The sequence below is a fragment of the Hippocampus comes genome, unplaced genomic scaffold, assembly GCF_001891065.2.
Source record: "Hippocampus comes isolate QL1 unplaced genomic scaffold, H_comes_QL1_v1.1 scaffold416, whole genome shotgun sequence".
Classification (NCBI taxonomy): Eukaryota; Metazoa; Chordata; class Actinopteri; order Syngnathiformes; family Syngnathidae; genus Hippocampus; species Hippocampus comes.
In genome coordinates, this window is record NW_017805837.1 from 133,537 (window position 1) to 146,855 (window position 13,319).

Consider the following 13,319-nt stretch of genomic DNA (forward strand, 5'->3'; position numbering starts at 1 on the left):
TTGTGTCTAGTTCTGGGATGAACAGCCCGCAAAAACACAAAAAAAGTCATGGCAGGACCATATCCCTTTATTATTGAAGTGACACATACAAATTCACATTTTAGTTGATGGTTACAGTTTAGTCAATCGAATCCCTAATTTACTTCCTGATTTAAATGTCTGCAACAAATATAGTGTACTGTGGGGCCTACCTATCACACGAGTTTTTCGAGACAAGTTTTTGCTTTGAGATGTGAGCAAAAGTATGAGTGATTTTTTTATGAACTATGGGTCAAGAATTGGCTGCGAAAGTCGACTTGTTTCGTTATTAAATCTACATGTCCTATGTAGTGTATGTATTTTACTGCCCCCTAGCGGCCAAGGCAAACACACTAGCTTTGAGTTGTTTAATAAAATCGGGAGTTTAACCGTAAAACTAAACCCACACGAAAAGAATGACACACGCTGTACATTTAAATACAAAACGTTTTAGGAACATCGCCAGTGCTAATGCTAGCAAACTAAAATCTTGTTGGAGGCCTTAGAGAAAATTAGCGAAGTGATATTCCTTCAAATAGCAAATATTCGCACTCAAATGCTACAGGAACACATACAGACTGGTAGTTAAAATACTCAACTGTCAGATTCTATCCAATTCCACTTAATTTGTCCAAAAATGATTCCTTATGAAGTTCAGATAATGTATTTTTTATCTCAGATAGCGTAGTAGGAGGTAAATAAAATACCTGACATTTTTGTGTCAATTTAGACAAGATCATCATTTGTTTCGTGTTTGTTTTATTGCTCCCCATATGCAGCGTGAACTTTTTTTTTTTTTTAAACCACATTTTTTCCCCAGGCTACAGATCGTGACCACCATGGCTATCCAATTCCACTTAATTTGTCCCAAAATGATTCCTTATTAAGTTCGGATAAGGTATTTTTATCTCAGATAGCGTAGTAGGAGGTAAATAAAATACCTGACATTTTTGTGTCAATTTAGACAAGATCATTTGTTTAGTGTTTGTTTTATTGCTCCCCGTATGCAGCGTGACCTTTTTTTTTTAAACCACATTTTGTTCCCCAGGCTACAGATCGTCGACCACCATGAGGTTTTATTGCTCCCCATATGCAGCGTGAACTTTTTTTTTTTTTTAAACCACATTTTTTCCCCAGGCTACAGATCGTGACCACCATGAGTCCTTGACCCCAGTTCGAGACCCACCGACATCAGGAGGCTAATGTGAAGTAAGGCAAATTATAAGTAAGACGATGACAAATATGAGAGGCGCTCCGGTAAATAAAATACCTGACATTTTTGTGTCAATTTAGACAAGATCATTTGTTTAGTGTTTGTTTTATTGCTCCCCGTATGCAGCGTGACCTTTTTTTTTTAAACCACATTTTGTTCCCCAGGCTACAGATCGTCGACCACCATGAGTCCTTGACCCCACTTCGAGACCCACCGACATCAGGAGGCTATTGTAAAGTAAGGCAAAATATAAGTAAGACGATGACAAATATGAGAGGCGCTCCACCGTAGAGGTCACATATCCCTCCGCGGGAGTTCACGGTGAGTCAGTCATCTTCCACCACCATGACATTGCCGTTCAACTCATAATCAACGGTGGCCCAGTCAAAGACGTTGCCTTTGGGGACCTTGTGGCCGTAATGCCAGGCTTGGATCATGCTCCGGGAGAGGACGTAGTCCCACATATTCACATCAGTCATCTCCCCCACAAAGCTCTGCAGGGCCTCCAAGCCGCCGAGATGTTTGTCGGGGTCCTGCCCGAGGAGGACGGTGCCTTCGGGACGAATGCCGTGTCCGGGTTTGTATATTTGATAAGTGCTGCGCTTCCCGTCCACCCAAACGGCGGTGAGGCCGGCGACGGATTCCCAGGTCAGGCACAGGCTGGTGCGGAAGGTGCCCAGCGGCGGGAGGGAAAAGAAAACGCCGTCTCCGCTCATGTAAAACGAGACGCGTCCATCTTTCTCGCGCCACACGTTGAGCTCATCGTAGTCGGCCGTGCGGTAGGCGAAAAGGATGATCTGGCGCTCTTCGGGCAGCTCGGTGGCCACGCGCATGCACAGCGTGAAGGCCTTGAGCGCCATTTCCTTCAGCGGCATCAGCGTCACGTAGCTGAAATCCGTCTCGTAAGGGAAGACCAGGACTTTGCTGGCGAGACCCACTGAAGACAACGGGACAGGCGGGACATTTTTCTCACCGGCAAGAGCACGAGCCAAAATTAAAAGCCACCCAATTGACCCGGATACGACGGTAAATATTTTGTATCGTTTAGCGACACGCAGCGGTTGTGCCCAATAGGCGGAAAATCACAACGTCGACGGAATGACATGTTACCTTTCCTGGTTGAGGAGCGGGCCGAAGAAAACACGGCAAATAGAAGCACGGCTAACATACGGCTATTCTGCAAAGACACACGCCAGTGGTCAGTGCGGAAGGCACAAGAGACGACAATCCGGTTGGAAAAACTCGCTTACCATGATCGTGTTGTGCTGTGGCCTCGGCAAAAGTAATGCCGCCTTCTGTCCTCTGCCCTCCTTGTACCAGCCGTGACGGCGGCAGAGACAATGGGCTCAGTGAGGGATTGATACACGCATGCACACTTCACAGATACGTGCGTGTGCGTGTGTCTATCAAATCTTGACTGGGAAATCCAAATTAAAGGGACAAATAAGTGCCGAGTGCACAAATATTTGAAGTCACTGGTGATCGTCTCTTAAATGATACTTAAGTGTCCAACACCACAAGCCGCCCGCCGCCCCCCCAAAAAAGAAATAAAAAAAGGAAACGGGGCCTCCATGTTATCAACATATCGACATTTAATACACTTTCAAGATGAAAGACGGCAAGAAAAACAAAAAGAGAACAAAGAAGCATATTTGTGAAGAAATAAGACAAGCTGATTATTTACACTTTCTTGCACACTGACGTCAACCACGCGGGCCAGAAGATCAGTCAACTCAAAGCACTGTGTTTTCGAGGACCGCTGGGGAAAACGTGGGTGTGCCTGATTGATGATGCGCTTTCCAGCCTTTTAAACAAGTGGGAGGATGACACCGTGAAATTTTTGTTTGACAGATTACCCCCTCCGCCCACCCTCTCCCCAATGGTGATTGTTTCTGCAATTTGCAAGACGATGCTTCAAATTACCAGCATGGACGATCGGGGTAAAAAAACAAAAAGCATTTTTCACCCCAAATTTTTTTTGTAAAGCACGCAGTCACTTCAAGGGCGATGTGGGCATCAAACATCGTCACAGCACAAGTTTGGGCGCAAGAATGCCATTGAAATCACGTTTTGCATCAGCTGATTCCCATACATGACTGAATATCCAGCAAAGGGAAAACTTTTTTTTTTTTTTTCAACCAGCAAGCCTTTCGCCTTCATTTCCCCACTTCCAAGGCCACTTTATATGACAAGTGTCCCATTTCAACAAATTTCCAGCTCAAAACTAAACACAGAACGCATACATTCATCTCATCTCAATTGTCTGAACTTGAGCGGTTGGCGAGCCTCAAGATCCCGGCTTCGGGTCCGTGTACTCTTTGCGCTCACTAATTTGAAGCGACCGTCCGTCCCACTGCGGGGCGAAAAAGTGCGAGAGTTAAGTGAAGGTAGAAAAATGCACGTTGGCGTCGGGGTGCGTTCCAAGTCACAAATGTTCGTTGGGCATTCACCAACAGTTTTTTTTTTTTTTTTTTAAGTGATCAGCACGGGCGGATGTTTGAGGAACTTTGAACAAACTCTTGACGTGAACGTGACATCCGCCGCCCGTGAAAACACTCCCGAGTGTTCGCCGCTCAGTGGGAAAGGGGCTTAAGAAAATTCGGCGCATTCGTAGGATGGCTAAATGCTCACGTGACGAAGCATTTATTTGCTATCCTACGAGTACGGTGAATTAGGTATGAAAACCCGTACGCTCCTTTGTCCTACAAGTGCGTGCTACAATACGACGAGTGATAATGCAAGATTCTGCGAGTTAATATCTAGCGCCTTACTAGCAGTACTAGTTGGGCACAGTCTTCAGTCTTAGTCCTACTAAAGAGGACAAAGAGCATATTAGTAAATGTCAAAGCGCGCAGCTGTGGGTGGCGGATTGTGGCGCCACCTACAGGAGAAGCCGACAACTGGAAACACACGTAAACGTAAACCGTTTTTTGTCACTCCGCAACCCTCGCTGTCATTTTGTAAACTTGCATACAAAGTGGTCACACAATGCAAACATTTTTTTTGGGGGGGATGAGGGGGGCATAGTTAACATTTCAAGTCGAAGTGCTAAGAACGAATAAATCTGATTTGCTGTGTCTTGGCAGTCGCGCGCGTACACGGCAGCATTTAGTGACGCGTCCCTGGGATTTGTGGCACTCGAGATAGAAATAGACGAGAGGAGATGAGACGAGACCCGAGAGAGCTGCCCCCGCGTTGGGGGGGAGGGAGAGAAAAAGGAAAATGAAAGATCAAAGTTGTCGAAGATGTTAAAGGGAGTAGCAGGCCACAAACACACAGCCTCGCAAATTTGAGATGCAAAGAGGGCGGCGACGGGCTCTGAGGTCCACATTCGGCTCCCCTGCGCTTGTCCAAAGTGTGACAGTTCGTGTCCAGGCGAGGCGCGACATCATCTCGACAGTCTCATGTAGACTCGCGATGCCCAAAAGGGAGACCGGGGGCGGGTGGTGGGGGTCTTATCTAGTAGTCCTCCACCCAGCCGTTCTCCTGGATAAAGGCATCGATCACTTCCTTCATGGCCAGGTTGGGGATAAGCTGATCCTGGGTCAGGGGGCTTCGAGTGACCGGGTCAAAATGTCCCACCCGCTGAAGGGTTAAAAAGGGATGTTGAAATTGGCGCAAAAAGGCCCACCTTTAGGATTTGATTCAACATGGCGCAACCTCAGTTCAATGAGTTTCTCGTTGTCGTTTGACAATAGGAATTTACTGTACTTACCGTCAATTTATTGGATTTACTGATTGGGGCATTACCCGGTTCAAGCTACATTCAGACCTATTCATTTGCTTGTGTACCAATGCACTCACATCTCAAAATAAATAAAAACAGATACTTAAGCTAAAAGTTGCGGCACTCATAAAATCACTTCATTTTCAATATTGCGCCCTCTGCTGAATCGCGATGCCGTCAAAAGCAAACAATCACGGACGGAACACAACTTTAAAAAGCTATTTCGATCACGTGACCGGGTTTCTTTGACATTTGCTTCGCAAGGGAATGAATTTGGTACCTGTAGGTGCTCCTCGATGTCTTTGCGGTCGTAGGTGATCCCGCTTGGTGTGATGCACGGCTCCCTCATCAGCTCAAAACTGATCTTGCCGCACAGATAGTCTGGAATCTCCCGTTTCTGGTGGGACGGGGCATTAACACGTACAGTGCGTGAGGCTCACTCCTTTGACTCTTAAAAGATGTCGACGAATACTCGGAAACAAATATGTTGCAAATATTGGCGAGGATTTCAAGAAAAAAAAAAAAAGGTAGGGGCGGGGGTACTGACTATGTTCACAAAAAGGCTCTTCGTGACTACACGCATGGAACTGGTCTAATTCTTAATTAGCGTCAACACAGAGTAAACGTGTGCTCGGTCATCATTGCGATGCAGACGATACTCACTTTTCTCTTCTCGTCCACTTGAGAGAAGAGTTCATCCATGTCCATTAAGTACTTGTCCTGATTGGGTCACACGAGGAAGCACTCATGAGTGAAAATGTAACCACAAAAGACCAAACGGCGGTCGACAATCTGTATGAACGTACGTGTTTTGATGCAATCTTGGCCACGTCACCGCTAATGCGATCGTCATCCTGCTTTTCTTTGTAGTCTTCAAGTTGTCTGCAGTGCAACGTGACAGTTACATTAGTCATCTTTTCATAGAGAGCGAGAAAAACAAAACGAGATAGCGCGCCAGCTCACTGGCCGCCCTCACCGCTCCTTCTCTGCGAGGATGAGTTTGCTCAGGTAGGCGTGCAGTTCGTTCTCCTGGTTGATGCGCTTCTCCTCGATGCTGTTCCAACGCTTCTTCTTGGCGATGCGCAAGGCGCCGGGGATGTCGTCGCCGAAATTCAACCGCTGTTCTTTTGCCAGGTTGTACGCTGCAGAAAACAGAATGTTGCAGCGCGTTTTAGAATCCGACGGGGGAGGTTTTCACGACCTATATGAGCGCCTTTGGTCTGACCTTTCTGGAGGTTCCCGATGGCTTCGTCGTAGTTCTCCAGCTCGAGGTGACATTGGCCCAGAAAGAAGTGGGCCTTGACTGACTGGGTGTCCAGCTCCAGCGCGTGCTTACAGTCAGCCAGAGCCTTGTCATGTTGCTGCAGCTTCACATGGCAGAGGGCCCGGTTGGTGTAGTACACTGCCACGGAGGGGTTACGGTTCTGGAAGGCGGGACATCACACCACCGTCGCATGTAGACGTTGGTAAAAAGTAAAAAGCAATCTTTGATGTGATTTTGTACATATGATAAATACTTCTTGCCTTCTACATACTACAGGTCGATGTCATTGGATAGGATGACAAGACAATCGCTGATGTGGACTCTTTTGCATGTTTGGTGCAAACACAACACCGTGCATCCATTCAAAAATGATCCTTGAATAGGGTTGCTCTATGAAAGAGAGTTAAAAAGAGTCCAAAGGTATTTTACTCACAATGGCCTTGCTGTAGCAGGTCGCAGCCTCCTGATACTTGCGGCAAAGGAACAGGCGGTTCCCCTGCTCCTTCAGCTCCTGCGCGGTGGAACTCTTCTCCGGGCTGCCGGCCATCTTCTCCACCGGCTCCGCCTCGCCCTGCTTCCCAATCCTGTTCCCCGTCTCTCCGGCTGGCTCAACCGACAGGCTCAAGAAAGCCCGGTCCCCGCCTGGATCTCCAACACTGTCCACCCAAAAGACGGCATGCGAGTTAGATCCTGCAATGCAACTGCAATGCGTGCTTCTTTTTTTTTTCCACACACAAGCAATGAAGCGGATTTTCTCGATATTTCGCTGACTGGCAGCTAGAAAAGACAGCGACCGCGGAGTTTAACTCTTCGCGAGACGTCGGCAATAGAGTGAGAGAGAGAGAGCAAACGGAACACTTAAGCGCCATTAGAACACAAGTGGCATTTAAACCTCACGCACGAAGCAATCGGAGACGTTGCCACTTGCGTCCGTTTATCAAAGCGTTGACTTTGCGCTGAGTAATTGACGCTTGCTAGTTAGCCACCTAGCACACTGATGTACGCGATCGTGACAACTCACTAGGTGACGCGTAATAGATCAATGATTGATTTTAACACCGCGAACCAAGAGCTGTTGATGATAGCAAAGTCTAATAAAGTTAGCAGTATGAAACATCAGCGGGCCGTTATAAAGCCTTTTAGCATTTGGCTAACAACAACGATAAATTAGCTCGAGCGCTAGGTGATTTTTTTGATATTTTTTTGGCATGTCATGCCGACGGCAACAGTCGTTGGTTTGCTCGTTTTACATAGCTCAAAATGCCCACCTTTCGAGAGACGCCTTACATTCAAAGTGGTTTTAGGAATATTGGTTTTATAATGTTGCTCGTTTCAATTTCTCCCGTGAGCTATGAAGGCAGGTTGTTGTTATGCTGACGTCACGCATCGCGTGACGTCAACGGAAGCCGCGAAGGGCAGTTTCTTATTCTATTCCTCATCGAAATATAATAGACGGTTGGCATTGTCATTATACAACTCAGTCTTTGGTGTGTTTATGTTTGAATGAAGGAACGAACAACATTTAACGTGACAAAAAAAAACAACAAAAAAAACAGCACTTTTCAGTACGTGCAGTACAAAGTACCACCAGAAGAGGACGTTCTAAACTAATTAAATGAAGACAGTTTGGCTTCAGGATTGGAAGATGAATTATCTTATTTGTGAGGTCGTGTCCAAAAATACTTGACACATGTAGGTTTGTCTCTCGAGAAATAGAGCGAGAAAGAGAATATGCATGGTAGGTTCACTGAAGAAAATTGTCCGTAAGTGTTCGAGGTGTACCTGTGAGGCAGATCTCAAACACAAGTCCATCGTGGTAGTTTAGTCCATGATTCCATTGATATGCACGACCTCTTCCTGTTAAAAAAAAAACAGTTGCGTTCCTGTACAATGACAGTAAAGTAGAATCAAGTTTCACAAGATCCTCTGGAACAATTTAAATGTTTTTCTTCAGGAGGATCCCACCCACTGAGAAAATGCATCCCACAGAGATAAATCCATGGATGACCCCCTGTGCCCTCTTTAGGCCTTTATAATACAAAGAACATTCCGATTTCGCCTTGGGTGAATTAGCCAGCTCGTGATGGTCACTTTCATCCCAGGTTGTGAAGCCTCTGCAAAGGCTCGCATGAAGATTAGTGCACATCCCTAAAGCAAACACACAGATAAATAAATGAGTGTAGGAAAGGGTGCATGGGGGTGGGGGGTGAGTCACCATTGCTGCCTGTGTCCCCCCCCCCCCCAGCTGTGTTTACCCATCTACACCAGTCGGATCCTACAGAACAGCCACCCGAGCACAGGGATGCTAAATGTTTGGCTATACAAGGTAATCACAGTTCTCAGACTGTAGCATTGAGCAGGAATTTAAAAAAATGTACATCTAATCGAGAAAAAATGCAATAACAAAACACGTTGCATGATGGTTTGCATGAAGTTATACACCTGCAAAGCAATCCTGCATAGATAAACAAGACTGATTGGAGGGATTAGCATTTTCTTGGCACAGGATGAGGAGCGATATAGAAACAAAGTCTCATGCATGCGGTTTCAAGTGTTTACATTTCAACTGGCCGTTATTGTGTCTCGCGTCCCAACCGCCGTCGCCCCTCCGCTCCATTCAAAGGCGCTGCCCGCCGCCGCACCAGCTGGCAGAGCTTCCCGTCACCTTGGCGACGAGATGAGGAAGTTGCCCGGCTCCTCTGGCACAGCTGAAAGACAAACACTTCCTGATTGATTCTCTCCTCTCCGAGCCGTAGTCGCTTTCCCCGTTTGGTACTGGCGCCCAAAGAGCGGCCGGCAAGCCAAAAAGGGTGAACACACTCTTCTTAGCATTATTTGGGGGGGGGGGGGAGCTCAGGTTCAAATGGGCAAAACAAAAGCAGCATTCATCCATATGGCCCCGGCCCTTTGTTGGGTGAGTTTGCTCACTTTGACAGAGGAAAAGGCTCATCGACTCTTTGCAAAAAGTGCTTGAATGCAGGATGAATACCAACATAAAATAATGATGTAAGACGAGGAAATAGTTAATGGTTGTTGTTGTTCTGAATGCGTGCGTGGTTTTCTTAACCCCCGACACGGGCCACACTTTGTCATCTGTTTACCTGTGGGATAAAGTGTCCCGAATATGCAAATGTTCAACACCTGCTCACAAAGTTTGCAACTGCCCTTGACTTGGAGGGAGAGGACATTTGCATACAAGCCACGTTATGTTCTTTCATGTTAAGTTTTGCACGGTATAGGTCTTTTTTTTTTTTTTAACTGCAGAACCAACATCCGCAATCATCTCAGTGATATAGAGAAATGGCTCTCAAATTTATGACATCAAGTACCCCCTCAAACAAACATTCTTACGCCTCCAAGCCGCACCAGTATGACCAACATTACCACACAATAGCACAGTAGGCCTAAGTGTTCATTAAACACATTGCAAACATGACACCGGATGGCTTTCAGCCCGCCCCCCCCCAGTACAAAGAGAGCAGGTTCTATTTGTGTTCAGCTAGGTTTACTCGTGTGAAACTACTCGGAATGTTTCGGCATGCCCCGCGTGAGTTGTTTGACTTGCAGGAGGTGGCAGAGTGGACAGGAAGTCAAACAAGGATTGATGTGACGAGAGACTAAAAGCTGCAGATGTTGTGTTTGCTCCCCACACGCGTCATCACTGGCCCGCCTCGCTCATTCTAAGTCATTCGTGTCAAGCGCCTTGATCCATCTGAGGAGGTTAGTTCGGTGTGAGGGCTATGATTTGAAACCCCAACGACAAACCATAACCATCAGGATTTAAAGTGCAGAGCGGGCAGAACGCAACTTACGTGAGGCCCGAGCGAGCGGTCGCCGAAAGTCGAGCACCGAGGTGAAGCGCCAAACGAGGGGGATATCCCGAAGCTTGAGATCACCACAGAGTCAAAGTTCATCTTCACACGTCTGCGGGCCTGATTATACTTACTGATAAAAAAAAAAAAAAAAAAAGCACAAAAATGGAGGAGTTGCGAAAGTCACAGCTCCCTCCTACAGGGTGATCGCATCTCCTTTTCCAGCAAGTTGACTGACTCACGGGCATGAAAAACCTGTAAGACACAAACAATGACTTCCATTTAAAAAAGCAATGTTTGTTTTGAAAAAACAAACGCCTTTGTTTGGACAAAAATCCTCCATGCCCCCCCTCGGGGGGGTCAACACACACACACACACACACACACACACACACACACACACACACACACACACACAAACCACCTTCCCAAAACATACCCCCACACGGTGTGGATTGATGTGTGTCGGCTGGGGGGCCTGGATGGCGGCTGCTGTTGTGGTTGGGGTGGAAGGCAGTGGATGGGGGGCAGGGGGGGGCGACTGGGTGGGTGGAGGCGCATCCACAATGGTGGAGCACTTTTGGAGGGAAATCAAACCTCCTGTGTCTGACTTCTACTGAGGAGGGCGAAGTCATCATTGCATCCCCCACTCAGCACATTCCGCACGTTAAAAAAAAAAAAAAAGGAAAAAGGGGGGGGGCATTTTAAGTTTCATTGAAATAGATAAATGGATTAGGAATTGTTATCAATTCAGTGGACATCTACTAAAGCCAGCGAGGGGACAATGTTTTGCTTACATCTTGTTCTTAATTGCGGGCTCCAAAGACAAAAGACTTTTCTGATCATGCAAATGAGGTTTGTTTTTGCGGGCTCATCATCTTATCAAGTCAAAAAAAAAAAAAAAAAAAAAATGGTGCCCACTTTTTCAATCATCCAGATTCCCTTTTTGGCCAATCAATGAGGAATCTTTCGAGGCAGCAAACGCAACCAACAGGGGCACCAACAAGTTGCGTTGCCCCCTCCCTTGGACCACCACGCTGTGGCCCCTCCCCTCCCCCCATAACTCCCTGAATGTCCCCTCGGGTCATGCTCTCTGGGTCAGCAACCCCCCCGCTAGCCTAAGATATACATAATGAGCTTGGGGCTGATTGTGTGTGTGATGTGAGCATGCCGAGACATGACATGTAGCCAAGTCTAACTTGATATGTTTGACGTATTGTGTGGTATGCTTTGGATCATGACGCCTTCATTTGCATCGAAAATAAGATTGACAGACTGAACGGGAAAGCGATGGACGGACAGACAAAGGGACCGTGGTCAGGCGAAGGCGAATTTTCCAATTGGGTGTCCATCGGAAGTCAACGAAAAGCCAATCCCCCCACCCTCAATCTGTCTTGTGCAAAGTCATCAAAATGTCATCGTCCGCCTCAAACAATCGCTCTATTTGTTGTGGCGCAAACTCGCTGAAAGCGGCTCATCTTCATCCTGGAAGTGTGTTGTCGGCAGATTCCAAATTGGACGGTAATCACATCAGCGCGAGGGCTTTGACTCATGACCAATGACAAGCGCTAAAACCCTCCGTTCTTCCAACTAAGGCTATGTTGCTTTTTCTCCACAACCGTCAATAAAACGAGGAGCAACGCAATCCAAATTTAGGGACGCATTTTCTCCCCAAAAATCCAAGATGTGTTATGTCATGTGTAAAGTATGTCGTCGGCGGGGACGTCCCGTCTCCCATCTTTGTTTTCCTACGCCTGCCGTCCAAATTTCCATCACAAACCTCTCACCCCGAGTGACCCTTTGCTTTCTGTCAGTGAAGAGGCCCCGATTAGCCTGCGTGCATGTGCAAAGATAGGCCTAAAAATCCTCCAGGTTGAAATATGCATGTGTGTGTGTGTGTGTGTGTGTGTGTATGTGTATAGAGAAGAAGTAAAGGCAAGTGCACGCACTGATCCATACGTGTGTGCGCATGCATGAATGGGGCAGCCAAATTTGGGACAATCCTCCAGGCTCTAATTATTCAGCTCTTTCTTGCATCCGCTTTACGGTCATGGCTTCTCACCACAGTTGAGTGCTGAAAGAAAGTGAGCGCCTTTTTTTTGGGGGGTGGGGGGGGGGGGTGAGGCCCAGTCAGGTTGCGGCCCGACTTCTTGAAAGTCCTTCATTTGTTACTCTCATGGAGGAAATGCAGAGACGGTAACATATGAGACCCATGCCAAAGTTTGCATTCATAATCTCTCAAAAACACACTTTTTGTCAAGCCAAACAGTGAAGACGCCCCCCCCCACCCTGGCCCCCATCTAGTGTTATTCATCCACACCTGTTGAACGCTTTCCAATCCACCTGCTTGCATGAGAATGATGCCGCCTAACACCAACGCACCCCGGAGGGACGAGTGAACTGATACCCCTGAAGGGAGTCACCCGATTTTGGCGGCGCCTTCCAGTTTCTCTTAACAAAGGGGCCCTTTAATGGCAGCACAAAAAAAAAGAAGACGGGTTACAAAGATGAGCCAGGGGGTGAGTTTTTGTTTTGTTTTGAGGCATAGGTGGTAAGACTACTGCGGAGGGGTGGGGCATACAGGGGTGAGGGGGGTCTTGGGGATGAGGTTCAGGTTGACAAAGTAGACTGAATAGCATTGAAAGATAGAAAGGAGGCTTCTCATACCTGTTTGTTGTGCAATTTTGCTCACAGTCAATGTCCATTCAAACCTGGAAAATCAAAAAAAATAATCATTAAAGCTTGATTAAGATAAGACGATGCATATCATGCTTCCGCAGTGACCGTAAAAATTCTCCCAACTTTTTCCGTTTTCCCCGAGTTCTAACGCCGGCTTTCCATCTTGGGTTACAAACTTCACAAGTGCCCGAGTCGTCTAATTTTATGACGTCTCGGAGATGAAATTCAATCCGCCGGGCCGGCGGCCGGCGTAATGCCGAGCGCCGTCCGCATTCGCCACGGGGGAGGGGGGGAGCGGAGGTTGCGCAGCTGTGGAGCGCTTGATCAATTTTTGCCACGTGAAATGTGACCTGACCGTTTGTCATGTGAGAAGGGCGAGCCGGTGCATGCGAAGGCAGTCAAAGGTTCGTAATGAGGGGCCGCCGGGAATATAATTTCGTATTATTAATTTCTGTAGTGTGTGACAGAGATATTTTCGGTCGAGTGCGTGTGTGAGATGCAATTCTGAATTGTGACCCTATTGGCTCGGCGTAGGTCAACGCATTGGCATGTGTCCATTGTCTGTGCAAGCCACTTGTTGAAGGGTGGGGTGGTGGTGGGGGTCGG

At 47.1% G+C, this 13,319-nt stretch overlaps 2 protein-coding genes and 1 long non-coding RNA gene across 4 annotated transcripts; all 3 read right to left on the minus strand.

Annotated features, from left to right (window-relative positions):
- Positions 1-46: 46 nt before the first annotated feature.
- Positions 47-983, minus strand: LOC109526536 (uncharacterized). The gene is made up of 2 exons (XR_002170365.1): positions 876-983; positions 47-178 (listed from the first exon to the last, which is right to left on the minus strand). It is a non-coding gene; the product is annotated as an uncharacterized LOC109526536 (long non-coding RNA).
- Positions 984-1,374: 391 nt separating this feature from the next.
- On the minus strand, positions 1,375-2,589 carry LOC109526533 (pentraxin fusion protein-like). Its single transcript, XM_019887867.1, has 3 exons — positions 2,482-2,589; positions 2,342-2,408; positions 1,375-2,168 (listed from the first exon to the last, which is right to left on the minus strand). Exons 1-3 carry the CDS (start codon positions 2,482-2,484, stop codon positions 1,558-1,560), a joined length of 681 nt encoding a protein of 226 aa, XP_019743426.1. The 5' UTR covers positions 2,485-2,589; the 3' UTR covers positions 1,375-1,557.
- A 1,644-nt stretch (positions 2,590-4,233) lies between these two features.
- Positions 4,234-8,102, minus strand: stub1 (STIP1 homology and U-Box containing protein 1). 2 transcript variants are annotated; one of them, XM_019887866.1, is made up of 8 exons: positions 8,005-8,102; positions 6,656-6,878; positions 6,184-6,382; positions 5,935-6,100; positions 5,765-5,840; positions 5,622-5,678; positions 5,239-5,355; positions 4,234-4,816 (listed from the first exon to the last, which is right to left on the minus strand). In XM_019887866.1, the coding sequence occupies exons 2-8, from the start codon at positions 6,767-6,769 to the stop codon at positions 4,691-4,693; spliced, it is 855 nt and encodes a 284-aa protein (XP_019743425.1). In that variant the 5' UTR covers positions 6,770-6,878; positions 8,005-8,102; the 3' UTR covers positions 4,234-4,690. The 2 variants fall into 2 exon arrangements, with proteins under 2 accessions (XP_019743425.1, XP_019743424.1); XM_019887865.1 differs by lacking the exon at positions 8,005-8,102 and adding an exon at positions 7,491-7,633.
- Positions 8,103-13,319: the final 5,217 nt, after the last annotated feature.

What these genes read in the sequence shown, in the direction of transcription:
- stub1 (XM_019887866.1), bottom strand. Translation starts at nt 6,769, where the DNA reads ATGGCCGGCAGCCCGGAGAAGAGTTCCACCGCGCAGGAGCTGAAGGAG. An exon ending in CCAAGATTGCATCAAAACAC is followed by an intron (nt 5,679 to 5,764) that starts GTACGTTCATAC and finishes TGACCCAATCAG; the next exon opens with GACAAGTACTTAATGGACAT. An exon ending in AAGTGGACGAGAAGAGAAAA is followed by an intron (nt 5,356 to 5,621) that starts GTGAGTATCGTC and finishes CCGTCCCACCAG; the next exon opens with AAACGGGAGATTCCAGACTA.
- LOC109526533 (XM_019887867.1), bottom strand. An exon ending in CCGCTCCTCAACCAGGAAAG is followed by an intron (nt 2,169 to 2,341) that starts GTAACATGTCAT and finishes CGTTGTCTTCAG; the next exon opens with TGGGTCTCGCCAGCAAAGTC.